The sequence below is a fragment of the Somniosus microcephalus genome, chromosome 11 (genome assembly GCF_052327205.1).
Source record: "Somniosus microcephalus isolate GS21.2 chromosome 11, FLI_Smic_1.0, whole genome shotgun sequence".
Classification (NCBI taxonomy): domain Eukaryota; kingdom Metazoa; phylum Chordata; class Chondrichthyes; order Squaliformes; family Somniosidae; genus Somniosus; species Somniosus microcephalus.
In genome coordinates this window covers 65,881,273-65,908,969 of record NC_140997.1, presented here as the reverse complement: position 1 = coordinate 65,908,969, position 27,697 = coordinate 65,881,273, and the positions used below count along the sequence as shown (strand labels likewise).

At 44.6% G+C, this 27,697-nt stretch overlaps 1 protein-coding gene across 3 annotated transcripts in view; it reads left to right on the top strand.

Moving 5' to 3' along the window:
- The window catches only part of smg1 (SMG1 nonsense mediated mRNA decay associated PI3K related kinase), a 177,176-nt gene that overhangs the window by 137,697 nt on the left and 11,782 nt on the right, over positions 1–27,697 (top strand). For all 3 annotated transcript variants that reach the window (XM_086000818.1, XM_086000817.1, XM_086000819.1), the window contains exons 56-60: positions 558–710; positions 2,281–2,460; positions 12,510–12,737; positions 15,071–15,282; positions 19,047–19,153. In XM_086000818.1, the coding sequence (XP_085856944.1) occupies positions 558–710; positions 2,281–2,460; positions 12,510–12,737; positions 15,071–15,282; positions 19,047–19,153 (880 nt within the window). The remainder of the gene's footprint in view (positions 1–557; positions 711–2,280; positions 2,461–12,509; positions 12,738–15,070; positions 15,283–19,046; positions 19,154–27,697) is intronic.

The window sequence follows — 27,697 nt, the reverse complement described above, 5'->3', positions numbered from 1 at the left end:
CTTCAGCATTGCTGGCCAGTGTCGACCTTTTCCTGCGCTTAGACTGACATAGTTGCAAATCCATTTACAACTCCGGGAAAACCTATCTCGTGCATACTCTGTTCAAAATCAGCCCTGCAGTATAAATGGGGCAGATTTGACAACAAAAACCAGCCTAGATTACTGAGCTACTTCAGTTGGGATGCAAGAGGCATCATCGCTACGATATGGGGATTTTGTCACTTCAGTTTGCGAGCAAGATAGAATTCACTGGAGTGATTTTGCCATGGGTCAAAGCTCAACAGACTGAATAAAGTAATCCACTGTCGGATATCATTTTGAGGTGGTGCCACAATTTTAGAAATTGAATGGCTTTTGTTTTTTTTTTTTTCATTTGTTTACTTTGAATTTCAATTACGAAGGCTTAAAATCTTACCATTTCCCCATCAAATGTGTAATTTTCTCAGCTGCCAGAAATACGATCCCATAATCAGGTTTTCTATCATCTGCAATGTGAACAAGAGTTTATCATGACTTCGATTATTGTAGCCCAGCTAATGGATTTTTTTGCCACACAGGAGAAGCTGGCAGCATTGGAAGCTAGCATTGAGCAGCGTTTGAAATGGGCTGGAGGAGCCAATCCTGCTTTGGCACCTGTTCTACAAGATTTTGAGGCAACTATCACTGAGAGAAGGAATATGGTAGTGAAAGAAAGTCAACGGGCAAACCAAGTATGTATAACTTTGTTCCAAGAGTCCGTGCAAAACTTGTTCATTCCCCAGCCAGAATACTTAACAGTATAGCAATGAGTCCAAAGCATGTTCTACTGACTGTCCTTTGATACAGACAGGAGAATAAGGCAAAGAAAGGATTGCATTTATCTGAAAGAACAGATTTGCTACAATATTATAAGCTAGTGTCATGACTGATTTTAAGGTACAGTATTGGGATATTTTAAGTGTTTTAAATCAAGGTTGCTTCTTAATGGTCCCTCTTGTGCTTTAAAGGCACACTCTTCCTAGGTGTTGCTTTCTTTCCTTATTTTTAGCTTCACATGTTTTTACAGCTCATCAGCAAAATTGAAAGCTAATATTTGAGTTTTGAGTTTTTTTTCAAAGCTGAAGAGCGAGTGGCACAGTGGGTTGGCAAACTATCTTTTCATCTCTGGGTTCGAAATTTGAATCCAGCCTAGACTGATGAGATGGAATGTTTTGGTTCCTGCGTGAAATGATTTTCAACTCCGATTCCAAGTGGTACAGCACAAAAGTGCCCCAAATTGCCAATCTTACTCCACCCACAAAGATGCCCATTGCTGGTGCTTTAAATCTGACCCATACTGTACCCAAGGTGTGAGTTCTCAATACTGTGACGCTGTATGCGAAAAATCGAAGTTTGTTCTATTTCCCACGCTGACGTCCCTCATTTTGAGCGCACATTTTGCAAAGCTTCACTTTTATTAAAAATTGGAAACTAGTGGATTGACCTTTGTCAGTTTACTAAATTATTAAATACAGGAAACTTTGTTATATACGGGACCGAGCTGTTGCCGATCTATCAAAACTGCCAGACATACAAAGTTAATGTTGAAGCATATGGAGATTTTCATCTCTGTATCTGACAACAAACACTGTTGTTTAGCAACAGCTTCAAACAGTCAGCACGGCCCATACCTTGGAAGCGTCTCTGTAGCTTAGCAACAGCTTCAGAGAGACTTTCCAAAGCCTGACTGTTGGGGGGGGGGGGGGGAAAAAGCCACGAGAAGAAAAACAACCTAACAGAACAGCTCCTGATTTCTGCTGGTAGATCGAGGTTTCTGGACATACAACCTCCGGATAAACCAAAGTCTCCTGTAAGCTTTTTTAATCCTCAGCTGCTCTTCCAGAGAGATCTTATCTGTTGTTAAAATCTGATAATAAATGTATGCAACATCTGTTTGGCTCTTGCATTGCATTCTTGGGAAAAACATTTTGCCCATGGTAGCTATTCTACCAATTAGTAGTTCACCTACTGGGCTTATTCTGCAACGCCATGTTTTTGGGGTACCGGGCAAAATTCCCAAAGGACACTTAGATCTTAATGTAAAAACAGTATGGACTAAGAAAAGTCAATCAAGAGAGATGATGGAGAAATAGAGTTGGATGTCATCAGTGTACATTTAAAGGCCAGAGAACCGAATGTGTGCCACCTATCACCTTGTGCTTTTTAAAAATAAAACTTGTTCTTGGAACCTAGACCAGTGTGTGTGTGTAAAATGCAAAGATTTTCTCTTTAGCATTCTGTTACTGTTTTCCATTACTTCAGGTGACTTTCCTCTGCAGCACGATACTTCATTTTGAAAGTTTGCGAACAAGGACACCAGAGGCCTTGAGTTTGGATGCTGCATTGTTTGACCTAATTAAGCGGTGCCAACAGATGTGTTCATTTGCATCACAGTTTAGCAGTTCAGTCTCTGATCTTGAACTCCGGCTGCTTAAGCGTTTGGTGAGTTGAAATTGAAATTTCTTTTGTTCAGTAACTTTGTGTAGGGAGAGTAGTGCATCGTCACAAGTGATCAGTTTGGTTCAGTGAAGCTTTTTCAAAGGTTTTCATGCATTGCATAGATCCCCTTGAAGAAAAACTACTGCAGTTGAAACTTGCTGAAGCAGCTAGTTTGTGAAAGTATGCATGGGCCATGTTTTTAAAAAATTAAATATTGAATTTAAATGGGCTGGCGTACATCATGTATTGCAATTTTAGCAGATGAAGAAAAAAAACACACTACTTCATCAAATAAACAGAGCACACATTTACAACACTTTCAAAAGCTGTAGTCACATTCCTTTATCATAAGTGGCTATTTTTAAAGAATATATTATAACTTCAGATATTCTGTTGTGCTTTGCATTATTCTATGCACTTCCCACCTTCTGCCACTCTGGACTTTTAATAGAGAGGGCGTAGAAATGTGGAGGGGTTTAGGGAGGAAGTTCCATAGTGTTAGGGTCAAGATGGCTGAAGGTTCTGCTGCCAAAGGTGGAGGAAGCTAACATTATGGAGTGGGGGGGGGGTGGGGGAGGGAAGGAAAGAGAATAAGATTAGAGACGGATGTGTGGGTGAGGCCTTGGAGGAAGTTACACCTGAAGACGAGTACTTGGATCCAGTGCAGGTCAGCAAGGATGCAGATGGTGGATGTGTGGGGTTTTGTGTGGAGTAGCAGAACTTGTGACAGTTGAGTTTATGGAAGGTGGGGGTCCAGATAATGACCAGGTAAGTCTAAAAATTGATAAAGGTGCGGATAAGGTAGACTGGGGGCAATGTTGCAAAGGTGGTGGATAGGATATGGGGTATGAGGTTCAGCTCTGGACAAATGGAATGCTGAGGTTACATACACCCTGGTCTGCATCAGTTAGCAGCCAGGGAATAGGGAGGTATTTGATGGCAAGGTGGCAAGGTTGCAAAGTTTTTCATAGGTGTGAAAAGGATGGTTTTAGTCTTCCTAATGCTCGAAGAGATTTCCACATCGAGAAGACTAGTAAAACTGCAGTCAATGGGAATCGGGGGGAAAACTCTCCTCTGGCTGGAGTCATACCTAGCACAAAGGAAGATGGTTGTGGTGGTTGAAGCTCAATCATCACAGCCCCAGGACATCGCTGCAGGAGTTCCTCAGGGCAGTGTCCTAGGCCCAACCATCTTCAGCTGCTTCATCAATGACCTTCCCTCCAACATAAAGTCAGAAATGGGGATGTTCGCTGATGACTGCACAGTGTTCAGCGCCATTCACAACTCCTCAGATAATGAAGCAGTCCATGCCTGCATGCAACGAGACCTGGACGATGTTCAGGCTTGGCTGATAAGTGGCAGGTAACATTCGCACCACAGAAGTGCCAGGCAATGACTATCTCCAACAAGCGAGAGTCTAACCACCTCCCCTTGACATTCAACGGCATTACAATTGCTGAATCCCCCACCATCAACATCCTGGGGGTCACCAATGACCAGAAACTTAACTGGACCAGCCACATAAATACTGTGGCAACAAAAGCAGGTCAGAGGCCAGGTATTCTGCGGCGAGTGTCTCACCTCCTGACTCCCCAAAGCCTTTCCACCATCTACAAGGCAAAAGTAAGGAGTGTGATGGAATACCTTCCACTTGCCTGGATGAGTGCAGCTCCAACAACACTCAAGAGGCTTGACATCATCCAGGACAAAGCAGCCTGCTTGATTGGCACCCCATCCACCACCTTAAACATTCACTCCCTCCACCACCAGCATACCGTGGCTGCAGTTTGTACCATCTACAAGATGCACTGCAGCAACTCGCCAAGGCTTCTTCGGCAGCAACTCCCAAACCCGCAACGTCTACCACCTAGAAGGACAAGGGCAGCAGGCGCATGGGAACACCACCACCTCCAAGTTCCCTTCCAAGTCACACACCATCCTGACTTGGAAGTATATCACCAATCCTTCATCATCGCTGGGTCAAAATCCTGGAACTCCCTCCCTAACAGAATTTGGGAGTATCTTCTTCACGCGGACTGCAGTGGCTCACCGCCACCTTCTCGAGGGCAATTAGGATTGGCCAATAAATGCTGGCCTTGCCAGCGACGCCCACATCCCATGATAGAATTGTTTTTTAAAGACTGAAGCCATTGGCTTTGGTTCCTCTAAATGCTCTACTGTCTTACCACTGATTCTATCTCCTCCCTGGCTGCTTACTCCAGCGGAACCAGACTGCGCAACCACAGCATCCTGTTCCGCCCAGAGCTAAACTTCAAACCTGATACCCTATCTGTCACCAAGACTGCTTGCTTCTACCTTTGAAACATTGAACGTCTTCTCTGTTCCACCCCTCACGACTGCTGAAATGCTTATCCAAGCTTTAAACTCTAAACTTAATGGGGTAGATTTTTAACTTGCCTCCTAGGCATACAACTCGCATTGTAGATCAGTTGCCATTATCAAGAAATAGATTAGTGAAGACAAATGTAGGTCCCTTACAGTCAAAAACTGGAGATTTTATAATGGGGACCAAGGAAATGGCAGAGCAATTAAACAAATACTGTGGTTCTGTCTTCATGGAAGAGGACACAAATAACTTCCCAGAAATGCTAGAGAACCAAGGCCTAGAAATTCGGTTGGTAGCGCCAGCGATTAGCACCTAAAGAGCCCGAGAATTGGGGCGTTACCCAATGTTCGGGCGGGCGCAGTGAATATAGTGCCACCTCCCATATTGAGTATTCTTTTAGCGCCGGCGCTAACTCTTTGCGCGCGCCCACAGGCGCAGGCAGATCATGACGTCATTTCAGTGTGCAACGCCTTTTTGGCACCCCGGATATTCAGTGGCGCCCGGAACCTTTTGCGCCTAGCGCTGTTAGTGACAGTTCGATGGAACGCTACCAGGCCCTTCTCGTAGTCGGGGGGCGCTATTTAAAGGGGTCAGCTCTAGTATAAAAGCTGCAGCCACTTGGCCTGTTCATTGTGATCGTTGCTGGAGAGAGTTGGTGAGCTACTGTGGAGCAGATTTTTTGGAATTTAGTCTTAGAATACTTGGGACCTTCAAACCTGTCCGGAGCAGTTGGAGCGCTACACCTAACAGCGTTTTGACCGACTGGCATCGGAATGGGAGCTGCTTTGGATGGCAACGCCCTCATGGCCGGACACTGTGAAGGGGCAGAGAGACGGCGGGAGAGAGGGCCGGGATTGGCCAGAAGGAGGAGGGGCAATGGAGGTCGGCCAATCCGAGGGTACGCTGCGAGGGTATTCAGGCAGCAGGTCTCATACCTTGCAATGTCGGAGGAGCAGTGTGTGCGAAGGCTCCGATTCGGGAAGGAGGTTGTAACTGAGCTGTGCCACCTGCTTGCTCAGGATCTGCAGCCGCGTCTACGGTGCAGGACCTCTCTGTCGGTGTCCGTTAAAGTGACTGTTGCCCTCAATTTCTATGCCACCGGATCCTTTCAGGCAGCCACTAGGGGCATTGCGAATATCTCTCAGTTTGCAATCCATTGTTGCATCCGGCAAGTTACAGCTGCCCTTTATAGACGAAGGCGTCAATTCATCAACTTCCCTCTGAGCCTGGAGAAGCAGGCGGAGCGCGCGCAGGGCTTCACTGCTATTGCGGACTTCCCTGTGGTGCAGGGGGCGATTGATTGCACACACGTGGCTTTGCGGGCGCCATTGCTCAATCCTGAGGACTTCCGCAACCGCAAGGGGTTCCACTCCCTCAATGTGCAGCTGGTCTGTGACCACCGCCAAATGATCATGGCAGTCAACGCCCAATTCCCAGGGAGCAGCCACGATGCCTTCATCCTGCGGCAGACTTCCGTTTGTGACCTTTTTGAGGGGCCGGCTCGCCCACGAGGCTGGCTTCTTGGGGACAAGGGCTATCCTCTCTGCCCATGGCTCATGACACCACTCCGTTTGGCCACCACCCCAGCAGAAGAGCTGTACAATAGCAGCCATCAGGCGACCAGGAACATTGTAGAACACACTATTGGTGTGCTCAAACAGCGTTTCCGCTGTCTGGACCATTCGGGGGGAGCCCTGCAGTACTCGCCGGAGCAAGTGGGTCACATCGTCGTCGTCTGCTGCATGCTCCACAACTTGACGATTCGACGCACCCAGCCAGTGCCAGCTGTCCTCAACGTCCAGCAGAGGAGGAGGAGGAGGAGGAAGATGGGAGGGCTCCTGAAAGTGGAAGGGTCATCCGTCAGAGGCTCATCAGGACTCGGTTCCAGGCCCCTCTGGCGGAATGATGGGTGTCATTCGTCCTGCGCACTTCGGATCTTTGAAAGGCTCTGAAGGCCAGCATGTCTAAATAGTTACGTGTACCATTGCAAATTAAAACTTCTCTTTATTGTCACAAAAGTCCTTCCAGCATAACAACGTCATGTCAACAGAAACCATAACTAACAAAATAACAGTTAACTCTTCGGCAAAGCCGCAAAACTAAACAAACCATTTCCAACAATCCCAACAGGTGAGGGAGTCCTTGAATTTGGCCAAAGAAACGTCTCTGCACCTCCCTCTACTGCTGGCCCCTTGATGGAGAACAACTTCTCTTTCGCGGTCGGCCCCTTCCCTCTCTGCTGCTCCTACGTAATTGAACCCCAGTGACTGGGTCAAGGCTGGGGGACGCCTGCTGACTGTGTGGAAGCGCAGAAGCCCCTGAGGGACGGCCTGGCCGACCTCTGGTCTTGGAGGGTGCGGACGCAGGCTGCTTGATCTGAGCATGGCTGGAAGCAGTGTGCCCTGCAGGTGGTGGCAGCTGCACTGCAGACGTACCAGCGGTGGCATGAGCAATGGTCACCTGCCGAGAGAGGACACCTGCACCATGGTCGGACGACACACTGGCTCTCTGAGGGGACCGGTTCGGCTCAACCGCCGCAATCGCCTGCTCCACTGATTCCTGGCCTTGTATGGTACTGGAAGGGCCCGGGGTGATCCTAGTTGATGCAGATAGGGTGGCTGCAGTGAGTTCGCGTTGCCTCAATCTGGGTGTGGACGAGGCCAGCAAGTGACTGCGTGGCAGCAGTGAGGACCTGTGTGGCAGGTGCCAGTGCTTCGGAGAAGCCCTGGACAGTTCTTTCCATTGCTTCGGACAAGGCCGGAGCAGTCCATTCCACTGCCTCGGACAAGCCCTGGACAGACCTTTCCAGGGATTGTCCGAGGCTCTGAACAGTCCTCTCCATAGCAGCCTCGAAGCCCTGGACAGTCCTCTCCATAGCAGCCTCGAAGCCCCGGACAGTCCTCTCCATTGCTGCCCCGACGCCCTGGACAGTCCTCTCCATTGCTGCTCCAAAGTCCAACACACTCTTTGCCAGTGTTTCTATCGACTGAGGCATCCTCCCCACTGCAGCCATCAGCTCAGTGTGCCTGAGCCGGGCCTGGGTGCTCATTTTAGCAAGGCTACGCACCTCCTCTGCACTCTGTGCAGCAGTCATCACTCCCTGCCTTGCCCTCCGGGGAGCCGGTGGCCGAACTTGCCTACCCCCCCTCCCCCTGCGCTGCTGCATGCCGCTTGTTCTGGCAACTGGCTCATCAGCAGAGCCCCCCCTCCCCTCCAGGGAACTACTATCCCCAGTCTGCAGATGTGTACGCTCCCCTGAAGTTGGAACGGATGCTCCGGCTTCCTCCTGATACACTCCTCCGGAGGCACTGGCACTGGCAGCTTCAGGGCGCAGATCCCAAGTTGGTGATGCAGCATCTGAAAGCAGGGAGGTGGAAGAGTGGCTTTAGCAAAAGTCAGGTTGGCGGCAAGGCTCTGACATGGCTGCACACTGAGAAAGCATGCTGGCGGGGGGAACCAAGTGGAAGGAGACAGCTGAAAAAGGTGAGAGCCTTACCCTCGCTGTCGAGAAGGGGGTCGGCAGCTGCAGTGGTAACAGGGCCACTCAGACGTCCTTCAAGAATCTGGTACACTCTCTCCTCGAGATCCGTGAGAGTGACCACTTGTGGAGGTCCGCCACCGGTTCGACGCTGGTCCTTCGGATCGGATCGTCGCCAGCTTGGACTGCAGGGGAAAGAAGGGGAAGCTCTGTTACATGATGCCTTGAGAGATCATCTCATGCCCCCCATGGTGCAAGAGCCCTTACATGATGCCTTGAGAGATCATCTCATGCCCCCCATGGTGCAAGAGCCCTTACATGATGCCTTGAGTCAAATGTGCATGTGTGTGCCCAGAAAGGGCCATGGGTGCTTGCTGACAGATGACCATTGGGGCATCATGGCAACAGGGTGCGCGAAGCCAGGTGCAGATGGAGGGAATCAGAAGTTTGCATAAACAACACTCACCCTAACGACCCGAGTGAGGTCGTTGAATTTCTTCCTGCACTGAACAGGGCTCCTGGTCGCCATGCTGCTGGAGTTGACCCTCTGAGAAACATCCCTCCAAGCTCGGCGGTAATCCTTTTGATTCGGCCTCATGCCATTGTCAGGATACAGAACATCTCGACGGCGATCCACTGCGGACACCAACTCCTCCAGAGCCTCAGTGCTGAAGCGCTCTGCTCTCTGTCTCACCTTCTCCATCCTGACCAAGTTTTTTGCGCCAGAGAAGGAAGAGCGCCGATTCTGAGGCCTACAGGGCGTTGAGTGTGGAAGCTGAGGCTGACTGACCCACCCCTTTAAGAGCCAGCCGGCGCCTGGAAGTCTTGTAGTTATCGGTAATTGAGATCACCGCTGCGCCCGTCCGCGCCGATATTGGGTAGCGCCGGAAGTTTTGCGCCTTAGGAGGCCCGTGCAATGTCTGAATTCGCGCCTCAATCCCCTTTGGGGGCGATGCAACCCAATATCGCGCCAGGCGGCGATAAGTTTCGTCTGGCTATAAACTTTGCGCAGCGCCAGTTCTAACGCCTCAAGCGGGGCGATACCCAATTTCTAGGCCCAAGGGTCGAGTGAGAAAGGAGGAATTAAAAGAAATTAGTATTAGTAATGAAATAGTGCTGGAGAAATTAATGGGGCTGAAAGCCGATAAATCCCCAGAGCCTGATAATCTGCATCCCAGAGTACTAAAAGAGGTAGCCATGGAAATAGTGGATGCATTGGTTGTCATCTTCCAAAATTCTATAGATTATGGAACAGTTCCTGCAGATTGGAGGGTGGCAAATGTAACCCCACTATTTACAAAAGGAGAGAGAAAACGGGGAACTACAGACCGGTTTGCTTAACATCAGTAGTAGGGAAAATACTAGAGTCTATTATAAAGGATGTGATAACAGGACACTTAGAAAATATCAATGGGATTAGACAAAGTCAGCATGGATTTATGAAAGGGAAATCGTGTTTGACAAACCTACTGGAGTTTTTTGAGGATGTAATTGGTAGAATAGATAAGGGAGAACCAGTGGATGTGGTGTATTTGGATTTTCAGAAGGCCTTTGATAAAGTCCCACATAAGAGGTTAGTCTGCAAAGTTAAAGCACATGGGATTGGGAGTAATATACTGGCATGGATTGAAAATTGGTTAACAGACAGGAAACAGAGAATAGGAATAAATGGGTCTTTTTCGGGGTGGCAGGTGGTGACTAGTGGGGTACTGCAGGGATCAGTGCTTGGGCCCCAGCTATTCACAATATATATCAATGATTTGGATGAGGGAACCAAATGTAATATTTCCAAGTTTGCTGACGACACGAAACTAGGTGGGCTTGTGAGGAGGATGCAGAGAGGATTCAAGGCAATTTAGACAAGTTGAGTGATTAGGCAAATACATGGCAGATGCGGTATAACGTGGATAAATGTGAAGTTATCCACTTCGGTAGGAAAAACAGAAAGGCAGAGTATTATTTAAATGGTGATAGATTGGGAAATGTTGGTGTGCAGAGGGACCTGGGTCTCCTTGTACACTCACTGAAAGCAGACATGCAGGTGCAGCGGGCGGTTGGGGGGGCGGCATGTGGTATGTTGGCCTTCATTGCAGGAGGGTTTGTGTACAGGAGCAAGGATGTCTTATTACAGTTATACAGGGCCTTGGTGAGACCACACCTGGAGTACTGTGTGCAGTTTTGGTCTCCTTGCCTAAGAGGGGATGTAGACTGATTCCTGGGATGGCAGGACTGTCATATGAGGAGAGATCGGGTCAACTAGGTCTGTATTCACTAGAGTTTAGAAGAATGAGAGGGGATCTCATTGAAAGGTATAAAATTCTGACAGGGCTAGACAGACTGGATGCAGGGAGGATGTTTCCCTTGGCCAGGGGATCTAGAACAAGAGGTCACAGTCTCAGGATACGGGGTAGGACATTTAAGACTGAGATAAGGAGAAATTTCTTCACTGAGGGTGGTGAACCTGTGGAATTCTCTACCACAGAAGGCTGTGGAGGCCAAGTCACTGAATATATTTAAGAAGGAGATAGATAGATGTCTAGACACAAGGCATCAAGGGGTATGGGGAGAGCGGGAATATGGTATTGATAGAGGATCAGCCATGATCATATTGAATGACGGAGCAGGCTCGAAGGGCCGAATGGCCTACTCCTATTTTTTCTATGTTTCTATTAAAACCATCGATTTCAAGTTGGGTGGTTTCTGTAACTGGCGATTGATCCGCAACACCAGATTTATGCCTGGACGACAAGTTGAAAATATGTTCCTTTTGTTAGCATTTGTTCCTTTCTTCCTTTACATTTTTCTACATTTAAATGTGCTACATAAATGCAAACTGCTTTTAAAGCTGAAAATAGTCAAGATTAAATGTTATCCCTTCAATCTCTGATTTAAACCATTTTTCTACATGCGTTTTTAAATTGGATTCTGAGAGATTAGCTTCAGTGAACTGTCTCTTTAAATCCAGCTCCTTTTCCTGATGGCAAAATTGGGTCTGCAGTTATGCTGCTGGCATAAGTGAGCTGGAATTAGTAATGTAGATGTCAGGAGCCACTCAAGGATGTCTGCCTCCTGTAATTCGACCTGAACAAGTGCTGGTATAAAAGTGGCTTTGAGTGCTTGAAGCTGGTTGATCCTGGGGATTTATTTGCCTTGTATTGGTTCAGCCTCTTCTGCCAAAGAATGAATGTGTAATTTGAAAACAAGGTCTTGTGTACTTTGTGAGCTGGGGAAGGTCACAGGACTTCAACATCTAAAAATAGTATTGTTGTACAATTTGTGTTGCCTATCCATTTGTACAAGGAAGATAAAATGCATTGCTAGAATGAGGAAGACCATACTGAAAGTTCTGAATCAGTACTGAAATGAAGCAGTTTGTGGAGTATTTTGTTTTTAAAAGGGACAGCTGAGTAACAAGAGAACAAAGAGTCTCTGACTCATTTAAGATATTATAAGAGGTATGACTGAATTGAACGATATAACTCAGCTTTGCTTTTCTCATGTGGTGAGGATGTTTTTGGGCAGAATGCAGAGAGAAAAGAGGCTTGGTCTGATCTAAACTTTGGAATTAATTCAGCGTATGGTAAACGTTCTTGTGTTCTAGAAGAGGGGTTCCCAAGCTTTTTATCTTTGAGCTGCACAGATGTATACCATGTTGCCTCATGGGCCACATGAATTTTAAATCTATGTTCCCATTAATTTGCATATATTTCAAGCTGTGTACACTAACCAATATTGGTGGTCTGATTTAGGATTTATCCACTAATGAAGCGGAAAGGTGAGAATAGCCCTTTCCACACTCCCAACATTCAAACCGATCTAACCAATAAATAATGGACTGAGTTTCCTGGGATTTGAGGGCTGGAATTCCAGTCTGCAGACTGGCTCTAGGAGCATTAATGTTGGCAATAGATATAAAGTTACAAGATAAATACAGTATAAAATTGACTTCTTCATAAAGCAAGCAGGCAGGAAATTTTCTGAATCTAGGATTAAAGCTTCATAGCATAGTGTCAAAATAATCTGCTACTGCTGTTGGGAATGATGCCCAACAATGGAGCTCTTGATGCTAGGTGTAAAAGCATTTGAAAGCTGTAGCACTGATATATTAACATAATAACTGATTCCTGAAGTGTAGCCTAGTATAAATGCTACTGTGTTGTGTATTTGATTGCTATTATGAACTTTTTAGTTCCAAACTTGAGTGCAGTATTCACCTATTTCTTCCAGGCTACCAGTCTTGAACATCCAATAGGAAGTTCTGAATGGCTTTCTTCTGCTCACAAACAACTGACTCAAGATATGTCGACTCAGAGAGCAGTGCAGGCTGAGAAGGAGCAACAGATCGAAGCGGTCTGTGAAACAATACAGACTCTGGTGGATAATATTAAAACTGTGCTTACTGGCCATAACAAACTATTGGCAGATGTTAAACACCTTCTGAAAGCAATGGCAAAGGTAATGATCTTAATTCACTTTTGGGGATTGGCAGGTTTGCCTTTAAAATTTTATTTCAGCTTTTATTGACTGCTAACCATTTTACTTGTAGTCTTTCGATCAGTTTAACCTTCAAACAGATTTGTGAAAATATGGTTGCGATTTGCATAGCCAGCTGCAAGTGTCATATCAGCTGGATATTTTAAATCTAAAGGGTGTATCTATTAGGTGTTCACAGTATTTATATTTTCTTTGTACAATATTTCCAATGCATTTTCTTAGCATTTTTAAAAGTAAAATTGAGGAATTGCATATTGCTACCAATTCAGAAATGGTGGTGAATCACTTCTGTAGAGTAATGTGTGATAAAATATTACCATTAAAAATGTGTGTTCTTGGTGCCGTGGTCTTGGGAGACCCCTCCAGAATGAGGGTTGTAGTTGTTGGCAGCACTGCTTTTTCTCGGGAGGTAGGGGCTTAGGGTTCCTTAAAGTAGAGGATCAACAAGTGGTAAGTGTGAGGGAAGTTCATACTAGAATCATCATACAGGAACTCTGGATAGTGGGCACGATTGGCCAAATGGCCTTTTCTCACTGCAGACTTTGGGAAATTGGGCATTACTCCCATAACTTTTGATATCTCCAGAAGGTTGGGAGGAAGGAGAGTTATCCTTGATCTGAACTATTTGAATAACCCTTCAGAAAGGAGATGTTTAAAGTAGTGACCTTGCCACTTACTATGTGGACAGTGTTTCTTGGAACTGATTAGGTACAGTTGATAAAAATGACTTCCAGTTTCAGGTAACTTCCTCTGTCCCGGTCAAAAAGTACCCCATTGAAGTCCTAAGTTGAGGCTTCTGCACATGCAAACGAATAAACGGACGGTTGTCCAAATGTGAGCAAATCTATAGGGATGCTGTTTCTAAGAGTTTGGTAATATACAGAAATTACATTGGTCATTTAAACTTACAACCCCACCCCCTGCCTCAACTCTAGCTATACATAAGATCATTTCTGGAAGTGGCCTGAATTCTCTTCTCTTCCTCCTTTAGGCAACATTTTCTTGTGTTATTGGCACACCAAGTAAAAGTTCATATTTTATTATTTAGTTTTTTTGCATATGAACTCGTGTCATTAGTTAAAGTTTTGCACACTTTTTTCTGTAAAACAAGTTTCTGACCTAAGTTGCCGGGAATGATTTTCAGCCTCTATGCTTTGTGTAGTGTTTGTATTTAAATTAGTCAAGGCCTTGATCCAGTCACCTTGTCTTGGAATTGAGTCAGTGGTGGTAGCTGGCTTTGAAATGTACTTATCTTACCCACAAAAACACACACCGTTTTCATTTTCTACCAGTGCCACCCAAGTTTTGTAAATCTATAGGCAAATCCAGATTAAGCAGTTGGATTTACTGTGAACACTGAGGGGAATTTCAAAATAAAGTGGAATAGCCTGATGCTGTTCAGAGTTTGGGTTGGGCTTGTTAAAAATGAGAACTCTAGCTGGACCAAGTAGAAAGTGGGATTATTCCCGAGAACTGTTTAAAATATCATCAGTCAAAATACCATCCTGTGTCATCTCAGGAGAAACCTGGAAGAATGCATCTCATTTGCTTGAGATTTGCATAACTTCCTCATCCAGCTAAAGTGATCATTTGTAGCCCAAGAGTCTGCAGTCACTTCAGTACCACCTGGCAGTGGAGCATAAATGATCAAAGTGGCAACATTACCATAACTTTCACATTTACTGTGACAGTTGCACTGTCCAATACTCCGGAATCCGGATACCACTGTTCCACATATCAACATTGGCAGAAAGGTAGAATTTGGAATTCTCTGTGGAATTGCAAAGATTGACGTTGGCTACCGCAATTCACTTCTGACACCAGCCATTCTCATTGCACCTCTGGGAGCTGACAGTTTTGTGCTTACAGCCTTCCTCTCTCTGAATTGGGCTTAGGTTACCCAGGCTAATTCCACATGTCATGCTTGTGGCTTGCAGAGAGAGGAGAATTTAGTTCTTAGTCTTGTTGAATTTAAAGTGCACAGTGTGCAAACCAACTTGTGGCCATCTAATCTCCAACGAACGCTTTTATTTCAAAAAAAGTTAGTTACTGTTAAATGCAAGTGTCCATTCCTGTAGTTTTATTGAAATTAATGTTTCTCGGCATGTAAAAAAAATATATTTTGATTCCTAAACTAACAAATGTCATTGGAATCATATTGGCAAAATGTGTTGGCTGTGCTGTATAAAACAATTGTAAGTGATGGCAGATGTTTCTAACTTGTGGGAACTCGCTTGCAAAAAAAAATCTTACTATTTTTCTTTTTGTTGAGTGTACCTTCTTACTTTTAAAAGGATGAAGAAGCAGCACTGGGAGACAATGAAGATGTTCCCTATGAGGACAGTGTACGTCAGTTTTTAGCTGAATACAAGTCTTGGCAGGATAACATCCAAACTGTGCTGTTCACAATAGTGCAGGCCATGGGACAAGTCCGAAGTCAGGAACATGTCGAAATGCTACAGGAGATTACACCAACTCTAAAGGAAATGAAATCTCAGAGCCTAAAGTAAGAAAGATATTAAAATTATTGCAGATTAAACCCAACCAGTCCCCATCCACCACCACCCTCCTCCGCCTGGCTGAACTTGTTCTCACATTGAACAACTTCTTCTTTGACTCCACTCACTTCCTCCAAATTAAAGGTGTTGCTATGGGAGCCCGCATGGGCCCTAGCTATGCCTGCTTGTTCATGGGATATGTGGAACATTCTTTGTTCCAATCCTACTCAGGTCCCCTCCCTCACCTCTTTTTCCGGTACATCGATGACTGTATTGGTGCCGTTTCCTGCTCTCGCCCTGAACTGGATAAGTTCATTCACTTTACTTCCAATTTCCACCCTGCCCTCACCTTCACATGGTCCATCTCCGACTCTTCCCTTCCCTTCCTTGACTTCTCCATCTCCATTTCTGGTGATCGGCTTTCAACAAACATTCACTACAAGCCCACCGACTCCCACAGCTACCTGGACTACACTTCCTCCCACCCCGCTTCCTGTAAGGACCCTATTCCATTCTCCCAGTTTCTCCATCTCCGCCGCGTCTGTTCTGACGATGCCACCTTCCATACTAGTGCTTCTGACATGTCTTCCTTTTTCCTCAACCGAGGATTCCCCTCTACCGTGGTTGACACGGTCCTTGACCATGTCCGTTCTATTTCCCGCACTTCTGCTCTCACCCCTGCCCCTCCCTCCCAGAACCACGATAGGGTTCCCCTTGTCCTCACCTTTCACCCCACCAGCCTCCGCATTCAACGGATCATCCTCCGCCATTTCCGCCACCTCCAACGTGATCCCACCACCAACACATCTTCCCCTCACCTCCCCTTTCAGCATTCCGAAGGGACCGCTCCCTCCGCGACACCCTGGTCCACTCCTCAATCACCCCTAACAGCCCTGCTCCTTCACCTGGCACCTTCCTGTGCAAGCGCAGGAGCTGCAACACATGCCCTTTTACCTCCTCCCTTCCCACTGTCCAGGGCCCCAAACACCCCTTCCGGGTGAAACAGCGTTTTACTTGCACTTCTTGCAATTTAATATACTGTATTCGCTGCTCACGATGCGGTCTCCTCTACATTGGGGAGACCAAACGCAGATTGGGCGACCGCTTTGCGGAACACCTCCGTTCAGTCCGTACGGGTGACCCTGAGCTTCCGGTCGCCTGTCACTTTAATTTTTAATTCACCGCTTCACTCCCACTCTGATCTCTCTGTCCTCGGGCTATTGCATTGTTCCAATGAAGCTCAACGTAAGCTCGAGGAACAGCACCTCATCTTTCGATTGGGCACTTTGCAGCCTGCCGGACTCAACATTGAGCTCAACAATTTCAGATAATTAATCCCTGCCCCCATTTTTCATGCAGTATGATTTTTGCCATTCCCATTTGCAACATTTGATCTTTCCTGCCTCTTACAAAAGTACAGGGTGTTCTTTCTACTCCTTCCTCCCCTCCCCCCCCCCCCCCCCCCACTGTCTGCACCTGCTTAGTATCTGTTACATCTCCAGCTTTTTCCAGTTCTGATGAAGGGTCCCAGACCTGAAACATTAACTCTGTTTCTCTCTCCACGGATGCTGCCTGGCCTGCTGAGTATTTCCAGCATTTTCTGTTGTTATTTTAGTTTAACACATCTCTGGCTGAATCTTTAAAGGAAATGTCCTTTGAAGCTACCCATATATTTCGAAATGGGGTTTGGAAATTGCTACAATGCAGCCTTTAATCTCGTGTATGCTGTTCACTTAACAGTTAGCATATGCCAATATCCTGAGGATGCATGTGAAGTTAAGACACACAAACATTGAAAATTTGTGTATTGCCTTGTTTAGATCACAACGCAGCATAAAACATCAGTCAGTTTGTACTTGTGTTGCATAAGTAAATGCAATACTTGATTTTCAAAGATAGATATTTACAGCAGTATGAAATAGTTGTGCATTTGTAGATAATTTATTTGACACTTTTTTTAATACCATAATTTATTCACCTAAGGGGATTGGGGCTACTTTGCACTTAGTCCCCAGAATGTCAGTAAATGCTTCAATGATATATTAACTAATTTAGTGTTCTAAAATTCTATTGCCGTGGCTCAGACAAGAATACTTTAACTACAGTTTGGTAAAGACTGAACAATTAGTGCTAACAAATGTCTGTTACTTAACCCCATTTCTCCTGAATGCAGTGATCTAATTGCATTTTGGTTCAACATGTGTCCGCAGTTCCTAGCACCTCATCCATACAGCAATTTTTCATAGTTGAGCATCGATAGTAATCTTAAGACTATTCGACCTTTGAGGTATCATACGCAGCCTGTGGTCCTCTCTTCATTCAGGTCTACACTTATCGTATAAGGGAAAATGTTGTGAATCAAGGGATATGGGAATCAGGTGAGAAAGTGGAGTTGAGGTCGAAGATCAGCCATGATCTTATTGAATGGCGGAGCAGGCTCAAGGGGCCGTATGGCCTACTCCTGCTCCTAGTTCTTATGCTGGCAGGGAGCCATGCCCACTGGGAGTGGATAAAACAAAATCGTAAGCTTGCTGTACCACAGTTGGGCTGTATCACACCTGGGAATCCCTGGCCCAAGACCGCACAAAGTGGAGGAGAAGCATCCGGGAAGGCGCCGAACACCTCGAGTCTCTTCGCCGGGAGCAAGCGGAAGCCAAACACAAGGAGCGCACGTCAACCCAAGCACCCCACCCACCCGCCCCTTCAACCACCGTCTGCCCCACCTGTGACAGAGACTGTCTGTCCCGCATTGGACTCATCAGTCACCTGAGAACTCATTTTTAATGTGGAAGCAAGTCCTCCTCGGTTCCGAGGGACTGCCTAAGAAGGAGGAGAGTTTTCCATCCATCAATTTTAATGGTCAGAAATTTCTGACTAACACGGCCTAAATTTTCTGCTGCACGCTTCTGGTGGGTAAGGCTTCCTGCCAGGAAACATAGTTCATAAAACCTCTTTTTTTCCCCCACCAAGAAGATTATCTAATTCGATGTCAATGATATCAACCTGTAACCTTCAATCTGCTGAAGAAATGTAAACGTGTGGAAAATGCATTAATCCATTGTTTGTTTATATTTCCTGTTACAGTATAATCTGATTGAGATCTCCCCAATGGCTCACTGATAAATGGACTGTCTGTCTGGCACTGAGCCATAAAGGTTCAGATCCCAGATTTGATCCCTGATCTGTGCACAGTTGGTTGTTCTCGACCATGGCAGCGGTGAGAGTGCCAATGTTTGCCTCCTTGAGCTAATGAGGTAGTGGGGGAGGGATATAAATTCTGCTTCCTATGCCTGATCACTACCCAGTGATCGATGCTGGGAAATGCGCTTGAGTGGACATCAGGTGAGAACAGGATTCGGCATGGCTGCGATCTCCTCTTCCTGCCTGCTGGCACTCTATTTAGCCTGACGTATGAAGAATGGACCATTTGCTAGTTACCTCTGGAGTCATTCCCCAGAGTGAGCACCTGCCTTCAGAAGAGGGGAAAACTATTGTAAAGGGCAGGAGGAAGAAAGAAGAACTCTATGGTAAGGTATTACATAGGAAATGTATTGTACATTCAAAAGCAGGATGAAGGAAAGACCATCTATTCCATTAACCCCACTCCATGTAGACATAGTGTAGCTTGAATGGAAATTACACAGTTCACTTACATCTGAGGCAGTCGTGTATTATTTCACTGAATGTTGTATTCAGCTGATTCCTATCCAATTGCTTTTGTTCATTTAATTCTGTTTTCAATAGTAACTGTTGTACATGACTTGTCTTTCAGTGTCTACAATGATCTTGTCAGTTTTGCATCGCCACTCGTCACAGATAAATCTAATGAGTGTTCAAGCCCAACCTCTGCCTCTACATTTCAGCCCAGTTTTGCGGCAGGTAAACATTTATGTTCAACTTACTACTGAATTTGCAATCTTCAGTTTTCGTTCTCTATAGCAGTGCTGGCTCTTGCATTAAGAAGTCCTTAAATCTTATTACATGCTGTTTGATTACAATAATTAATCCACACCAAATAAATTGAAATTTATAGAAGAAATGTTTTACTCTAGATTGTCACTTTTACTGTGAACGTTATATATTGCCAAGTGAGCCATTGAGTGGTTAAGTTTTTCCTGAGAAATAGTGACACAAACAGTAAACTATTTAAAGGAATAGAACCTTTTTTTCTTTTAATAGAAACATAGAGAAATAGGAGCAGGAGTAGGCCATTCGGCCCTCGAGTCTGCTCCGCCATTCAATATGATCATGGCTGATCCTCTATCTCAATACCATATTCCCGCTCTCTCCCCATACCCCTTGATGCCTTTTGTGTCTAGAAATCTGTCTATCTCCTCCTTAAATATATTCAGTGACTTGGCCTCCACAGCCTTCTGTGGTAGAGAATTCCACAGGTTCACCACCCTCTGAGTGAAGAAGTTTCTCCTCATCTCAGTCTTAAACGTCCTACCCTGTATCCTGAGACTGTGACCTCTTGTTCTAGACCCCCCGGCCAGGGGAAACATCCTCCCTGCATCCAGTCTGTCTAGCCTTGTCAGAATTTTATACCTTTCAATGAAATCCCCTCTCATTCTTCTAAACTCTAGTGAATACAGGCCTAGTCGACCCGATCTCTCCTCATACGACAGTCCTGCCATCCCAGGAATCAGTCTGGTGAACCTTCGTCGCACTCCCTCCATGGCAAGCACATCCCCTCTTAGGCAAGGAGACCAAAACTGCACACAGTACTCCAGGTGTGGTCTCGCCAAGGCCCTGTATAACTGTAATAAGACATCCTTGCTCCTGTACTCAAACCCTCCTGCAACGAAGGCCAATATACCACATGCCGCCCGCTGCACCTGCATGTCTGCTTTCAGTGACTAGTGTACAAGGAGACCCAGGTCCCTCTGCACACCAATATTTCCCAATCTATCACCATTTAAATAATACTCTGCCTTTCTGTTTTTCCTACCGAAGTGGATAACTTCACATTTATCCATGTTATACTGCATCTGCCATGTATGTGCCCACTCGCTCAACTTGTCTAAATCGCCTTGAATCCTTTTTGCATCCTCCTCACAACTCAACCTAGTTTCGTGTTGTCAGCAAACTTGGAAATATTGCATTTGGTTCCCTCGTCCAAAGCATTGATCTATATTGTGAATAGCTGGGGCCCAATCACTGATCCCTGCGGTACCCCCTCTAGTCACCGCCTGCCACCCCGAAAAAGACCCATTTATCCCTACTCTCGGTTTCCTGTCTGTTAACCAATTTTCAATCCATGCCAGTATATTACCCCCAATCCCATGTGCTTTAATTTTGCAGACTAACCTCTTATGTGGGACTTTATCAAAGGCCTTCTGAAAATCCAAATACATCACATCCACTGGTTCTCCCTTATCTATTCTACCAGTTACATCCTCAAAAAAAAAACTCCAGTAGGTTTGTCAAACACGATTTCCCTTTCATAAATCCATGTTGACTTTGTCTAATCCCATTGATATTTTCTAAGTGTCCTGTTATCACATCCTTTATAATAGACTCTAGTATTTTCCCTACTACTGATGTTAGGCTAACCGGTCTGTAGTTCCCTGTTTTCTCTCCCTTTTTTAAATAGTTGGGTTACATTTGCCACCGTCTAATCGGCAGGAACTGTTCCATAATCTATAGAATTTTGGAAGATGACAACCAATGTATCCACTATTTCCATGGCTACCTCTTTTAGTACTCTGGGATGCAGATTATCAGACCCTGGGGATTTACCAGCTTTCAGTCCCATTAATTTCACCAGCACTATTTTTACTAATAATTTCCTTTAATTCCTCCTCACTAGACCCTTGGTTCCCTAGCATTTTTGGGAAGTTATTTGTGTCCTATTCCGTGAAGACAGAACCAAAGTATTTGTTTAATTGCCAAGCCATTTCCTTGTTCCCCATTATAAATTCTCCCATTTCTAAGGGACCTACATTTGTCTTCACTAATCTTTTTCTTTTTACATACTTGTAGAAGCTTTTACAATCTGCTTTTATGTTCCTTGCAAGTTTACTCTCGCACTCTATTTTTCCCCTCTTAATCAATCTCTTGGTCCTTTTTTGCTGAACTCTAAACTGCTCCCAATTCTCAGGCTTGCTATGTTTTCTGGCAATTTTATATGACTCCTCTTTGGATCTAATACTATCCTTAATTTCTTTTGTTAGCCATGATTGGGCCACTTTTCCTTTTTGTGTTTTTGCGCAAGAAAGGAATGTATAACTGTTGCAATTCATGCATTCGTTCCTTAAATAATAGCCATTGCCTATCCACAGTCATGCCTTTTAATGAAGCTCCCCAATCTATCATCGCCAACTCACTCCTCATACCTTCGTAGTTTCCTTTGTTTAGATTTAGGACCCTAGTTTCAGATTGGACTTCACTTTCCATCTTAATGAAGAATTCTATCATGTTATGGTCACTCTTCCCTAAAGGACCCTGCACAAGATTTATTAATTAATCCCTTCTCATTGCACAATACCCAATCTAGGATAGCCTGTTCCCTAGTTGGCTCCTCAACGTACTGGTCTAAAAAACCATCTCATACACACTCCACAGTATTATTGCTAATTTGGTTTGACCAGTCTATATGTAGATTAAAGTCTCCCATGATTCCTGTAGTACCCTTGTTACATGCATCTCTAATTTCCTGTTTGATGCCATTCCCAACATTACCACTACTGTTTGGAGGCCTATAGACAACTCCCACCAATGTTTTCTGCCTCTTGGTGCTTCTTGGCTCCACCCAGACTGATTCTACATCTTTATTTTCTGAGCCAATATCCTTTCTCACCACTATTGCTCTGATTTCATCCTTTACTAACAACTCCACTCCACCCCACCTCATTTTCCTTTTTGCCTGTCCTTCCTAAATAGCAAATATCCTTGGATATTCAGCTCCCAGCCTTGGTCACCCTGCAGCCATGTCTCCGTAATCGCAGTTATATCGTATCTGTTTACATCGAATGGATGAATGGAAGTTGTGTTTTTCATAGAAACTTGCTGGAATTGAAAAAGACTTGACAGATCTGAGTATGTATTTGTTTTAACAAGGTAGATCTCCAATAATTTAATTTGGATAATGGCCTAAATAAGAAACAAAGGAATGTGGTTCTTTGTAACATTAATCCTAACACCTACTGCCAACTGTAGAATACCCAGCTTCAGACCTGGGAGATCTCTGCTCATGATACTGAAAAGGTGCATTAACAAGAATTTTTAAATTTGTGGATGACACTAAATTGTTCATGGAGACTGGAGAAATTTAGCAGTTGGGCAGCTGAGTGACAATGCCATTTAATATTGAGAAATGTAAGGTATTCCATATTTGCTCTAAAACCTAAAGGAAATATGGGTCTGGGTTTTTGTTAAAAACTTGAATCTGAAATAAATACCATGGTTGGTGGAGCAAGCTGTTAGAGATGGGTTGTGTAACCCATGTTCCTTTTGTTCTTCACTTACAACAACAGCAACTTGCATTTATATAGTGCATTTTAGCATAGTAAAAACATTCCAAGGCCCTTCACAGAAGCGTTATCAGACAAAATTTGACACCGAGCCACAAGGTAGGTTTTAAGGAGAGACTTAAAGGAGAAGAGAGGTAGAGATGCGGAGAAGTTTCTGGAGGAAATTTGAGATTAGGGCCTAGCAGCTGAAGGCATGGCTGCCAATGGTGGACCGATGAAAATCGGGGATACGCAAGAGGCCAGAATTGGAAGAATGCAGAGATCTTCGAAGGTTGTAGGGCTGTAGGAGGTTACAGAGATGAGTGACACGGCCATAGAGGGATTTGAACACAGGTGAGAATTTTACAATCGAGACATTGCCAGACCAGGAACCAATTGGTGTCAGCGAGCACAGGATGATGGGTGAACAGGACTGGGTGCAAGTTAGGAGAGGGGCAGCAGAGTTTTGGATGAGCTCAAGTTTATAGAGGGTGGAAGATGAGAGGCTGGCCAGGAGAGCATTGGAATAGTCGAGTCTGGCGGTAAAAAGGTGTGGATTGGGTTTTCAACCTCAGCTGAGCTGAGGCGGGGCGGAGACAAGCGATATTATGGAGGTGGACATAGGCGGTCTTTGTGATGGAGAGGATGTGGGGTCAGAAGCTCATCTCGGGGTCAAATAGGACGGCGAGGTTGCGAACAGTTCAGTTCAGCTTCAAGACAGTTGCCAGGGCGAGGGATGGAGTCAGTAGCGTGGACCGAAGATGCTGGCTTTGTTCGTCCCAATATTTAATTAGAGGAAATTTCTGTTCTTCCAATATTGGATGTCGGACAAGCAGCGTGACAAATCCGAGCTAGTGAAGGGGTTGAGAGAGGTGGTGGTGAAGTAGAGCAGGGTGTCATCAACGTACATGTGTTGGAATTTAACATGTTTTCAGATGATGTCGCCAAGGAGCAGCGCATAGATGAGAAATAGGAGAGGGCCAAGGATAGATCCTTGGGGGACTCCAGAGATAATGGTGAGGGAGCGGGAAGAGAAGCCATTGCAGGAGATTCTCTGTCTACGACTGGTTGGATAGGAATGGAACCAGATGAGGGCAGTCCCACTCAGTCGGACAACATAGAGGCGTTGGAGGAGGATGGTGTGGGCAACTGGCAAAGACTGAAGACGTGTTGAAAAGGATGAGGAGGGATAGTTCACCACAGTCACATAGGATACATTTGTGACTTTGATAAGGGTTGTTTCAGTGTTGTGGCATGGGTGAAAACCTGATTGGAAGGATTCAAACATGGAGCTTCGGGGAAATGCGTACGGAATTTGGGAGGTGACAACACGTTCAAGGCCTTTGGAGAGGAAAGGGAGGTAGGAGATGTGGCGGTAGTTTGCAAGAACAGAGGGGTTAAGGATGGGTTTTATTGAGGAGGGTGATGACGGTAGATTTGAAAGGGATGGGGACAGTACTTAATGCACTCCTACTGCCTTAATATAGTGAGGCAAATGAGAGGACAAAAACAATTGAATTAAAAACAGAACATGTTGGAAATACACGGTCTGTTAGCATTTGTAACGAGGAAAGAGATAGGGTATCACCATAAACATTTGTCAGAATTGAACGCCAAATGATAAGCATATTAAGGTTGGGGTGAAATGAGAAAAGAGGTGAAGAAATAAGACCGGATCCAATTGCAAAGAGGAAGTTAATACTTTATTATTTTAGTTTTCAGTTCTCATGAATGGTATATGAACGAAACATTAACTTATCTTTTTACAGACGCTGTATTTCCAGCATCTTTTATTTCAAACTTCTAGCATTTTCGTTTTTTTTTTTCTTTGTACTAGCGTGAATGTTTGGGCTGACTTTTTGCTAGGTTTCCACATTTAAAGCAGTTACATTCTTTAAATATGTTCTAATAAAGACTTTATTCCCTGTAGAAACTGTAGTCTTAAGTATTTTCCAGCTGAAGAATCCATTTGTTAGCAAGATTGCAAACCTTGATTACAAATAAAATTGTAAGTTGCCAAGGTGCTACAGCAGATATATGAAGGGACAGCCTAACTGTTTGAAGATCTGTGCAGAAAATCATAATTACTACAATCTAGTTTTAGTATTAATTGTTCAGGTAAAATTCAGACTTCTAATCAAAGTTTAGTACATTTTAATTATTTACTCAACTTGACACGAAACACCCAAATTCCACACACTGCCAGAAACATGACCGCACCAGGAGAAGTTGCACCTAATCATAAGAACATATGAAATAGGAGCAGGAGTAGGCCATTCGGCCCCTTGCGTCTGCTCCACCATTCAATAAGATCATGGCTGATCTTTTACCTCCACTCCACTTTCCTGCACTATCCCCATATCCCTTGATTCCCTTAATATCCAAAAATCTATCTCTCTTTGTCTTGATTATACTCAACGACTGAGCATGCACAGCTCTCTGGGGTAGAGAATTTCAAAGATTCACCACCCTCTGAGTGAAGAAATTTCTCCTCATCTCAGTCCAAAATGGCCGACTTCTTATTCTGAGACTGACCCCTAGTTCTAGACTCCCCAGCCAGGGGAAACATCCTTCCAGCATCTACCCTTTAAGAATTTTATGTTTCTTTCCTTTCAATTTAAAATGTTTATTTCATAAATATTTATAAATATAAAAAGCATTTTTTCATAAAACAAAATGTTCACGTCACCCCCAAAAAAATCCTTTAAAAACTAATTTTACAAAATATGTAAACACACTTTTCAGTTAAATAATTATAAATATATGGTCAATTTTATGACTATTACATGTCCAAGGCATTGAATGTTGCAAAAACTACTTGAAAACGTTAGATAACACAAAACTGTAGGGGTATCTTTTAAAACTGCGCATTAAAATAATTAGCTAGAAACAAGTGCACACATTGTGTTATTCAGAGAAGATTTTATATATGAACTGAAAGCCTGACCAGACCTTATGCAAGAAAGCTCAACTTCACTTGACGTACATAACTAAGAGGGGATGGATGTGTCAGCATAATGACTTCCTCTTCCACTCAAAAGAGGTAACAGTCTAATTAAATGCAAGTCTAATAGAACAGGATTTCCATTGGATAGGGCTTCCCAGCACACAAGATCTCATTCCTATCTGCTTCTCCAGTGCTGGCTGCCTCGAGAGTCATCCAGATGTGATGTAAATTTAAACGTTAATATTTGTCGGCGAAGAAATTAGGCTGATGAAACCATGACTCCTAAAGGTGCATCAAAACATCCAACCTCAGTGCCATCCAAACCCCATTCCTCCCCCAAACTCTGAAATAAGTCATGTCAGCCATGGCTCAGTGGGTAGCACCCTCGCCTTTGAGTCAGCAGGTTGTGGGTTCAAGTCCCACTCCAGACACTTGAGCACATAATCTAGGCTGACACTCCACTGCAGTACTGAGAGTGCTGCACTGTCTTTTGGATGAGATGTTAAACCGAGACCCCGTCTGCTCTCAGGTGGACGTAAAGGATCCCATGGCACTATTTCGAAGAAGGGCAGGGGAGTTATCCCCGGTGTCCTGGACAATATTTGCCCTCAAAAACAGGTGATCTGATCATTATCACTTTGCTGTTTGCGGGATCTTGCTGTGTGCAAATCGGGTGCTGCGTTTCCTACATTACAACAGTGACTACACTTAAAGTACTTAATTGGCTGTAAAGTGCTTTGGGGCGTCCGTTGGTTGTGAAAGGCGCTATATAAATGCAAGTATTTTCTTTCTTTTAAGTACATTATCTACACCTTTTTCAATAGCATTGTCTCCTGAGATTTCTACTGCCTTCAGGAAAAGGGTTTGAGAAGAAAGTTGTAAACCTGGCAATCTTCTCTGGGTAGTACTTCTTGAGTCGCAAAGTGCTTTACATGACCTATTCAACTTCTTTGCAGTATCATGGCTTCTTTGGACGGGGCCGTTTAGATGAGCCAAATGGCCTATTCCTCCACGGGACAGAAATACGTAAGCTATCAATACCAAAACCCAGAATAGATGGAGCATACAGGATCCTCTGAGATTCGGGGAAGCCTTTGTATAGCAACGCAATCATAGATTCAGCGATTGTACTTCAGGTACTCCTATCAAGGTAGTCCAGCCTTGGCTATGCTTGGTCAACACATTTACCAGTGAGGTTCTAGTCAAGCTTGGAAAGCATGCCACCATCCACGGGACATGGTTTATCCTTCAAAGAGTCCAACTGGTTGCTAAACTAGGCACAGCCTTTTTTAGTCGGTAGCTGTCCTTTATTGAGGATTAATTGTAGGCTGCAAGAGACAACAATTCACACCTTAAACTTGGGAACAAAATGCATGACATTTGTTCTGTTCCATATGGAGTCACTCCCATGGAAGCTCCAACAACATTTATTGCATCCACTCTTTGATGGAAAAGTTAAGTTTGGAAGATAGGTGGTAGAACTGGAATCGTTGTAAAAAGCACCACACCTCAGATATCCTGGAAATGAGCAGGACCAGATCCCACTGCTTCGCACAGGAGGGATCTTCTGGATGTCTGATACTACATCTGAACCTGGAGACTTTCCAGTTGATGACCTAGTTATTGACATTGTTAGAACGGGGCCTCCCATCTTTAATGATGAATAACTTGATTAATTCACACAGAACATCTACTAATGAAACATTAAAAAAAAAAAAATTAAGTTTGTGCCTTGGTATTCTACGATAGTTAGTTCTTCAGTATTTACATAGAATGACAACATGGGAACAGCTCAAGCTGTAGGTATTTATCATTCACATGAGCAGTAGTCCCAATCCCCTATCCCTTTGCTCCCCTTTCCTTCAACCATCTATCTAACCTATTCTTCATTGTTGACGAGTTCTCTGCTTCAATTACTAACTCTCTGCTGGTGCATTCCACAATCTCATAACCCTCCTGCTCTCTGTCTTAAATCTCATACATTTCAGCTTAAAGCTATGTCCCCTTGTCCTACACCCAAAC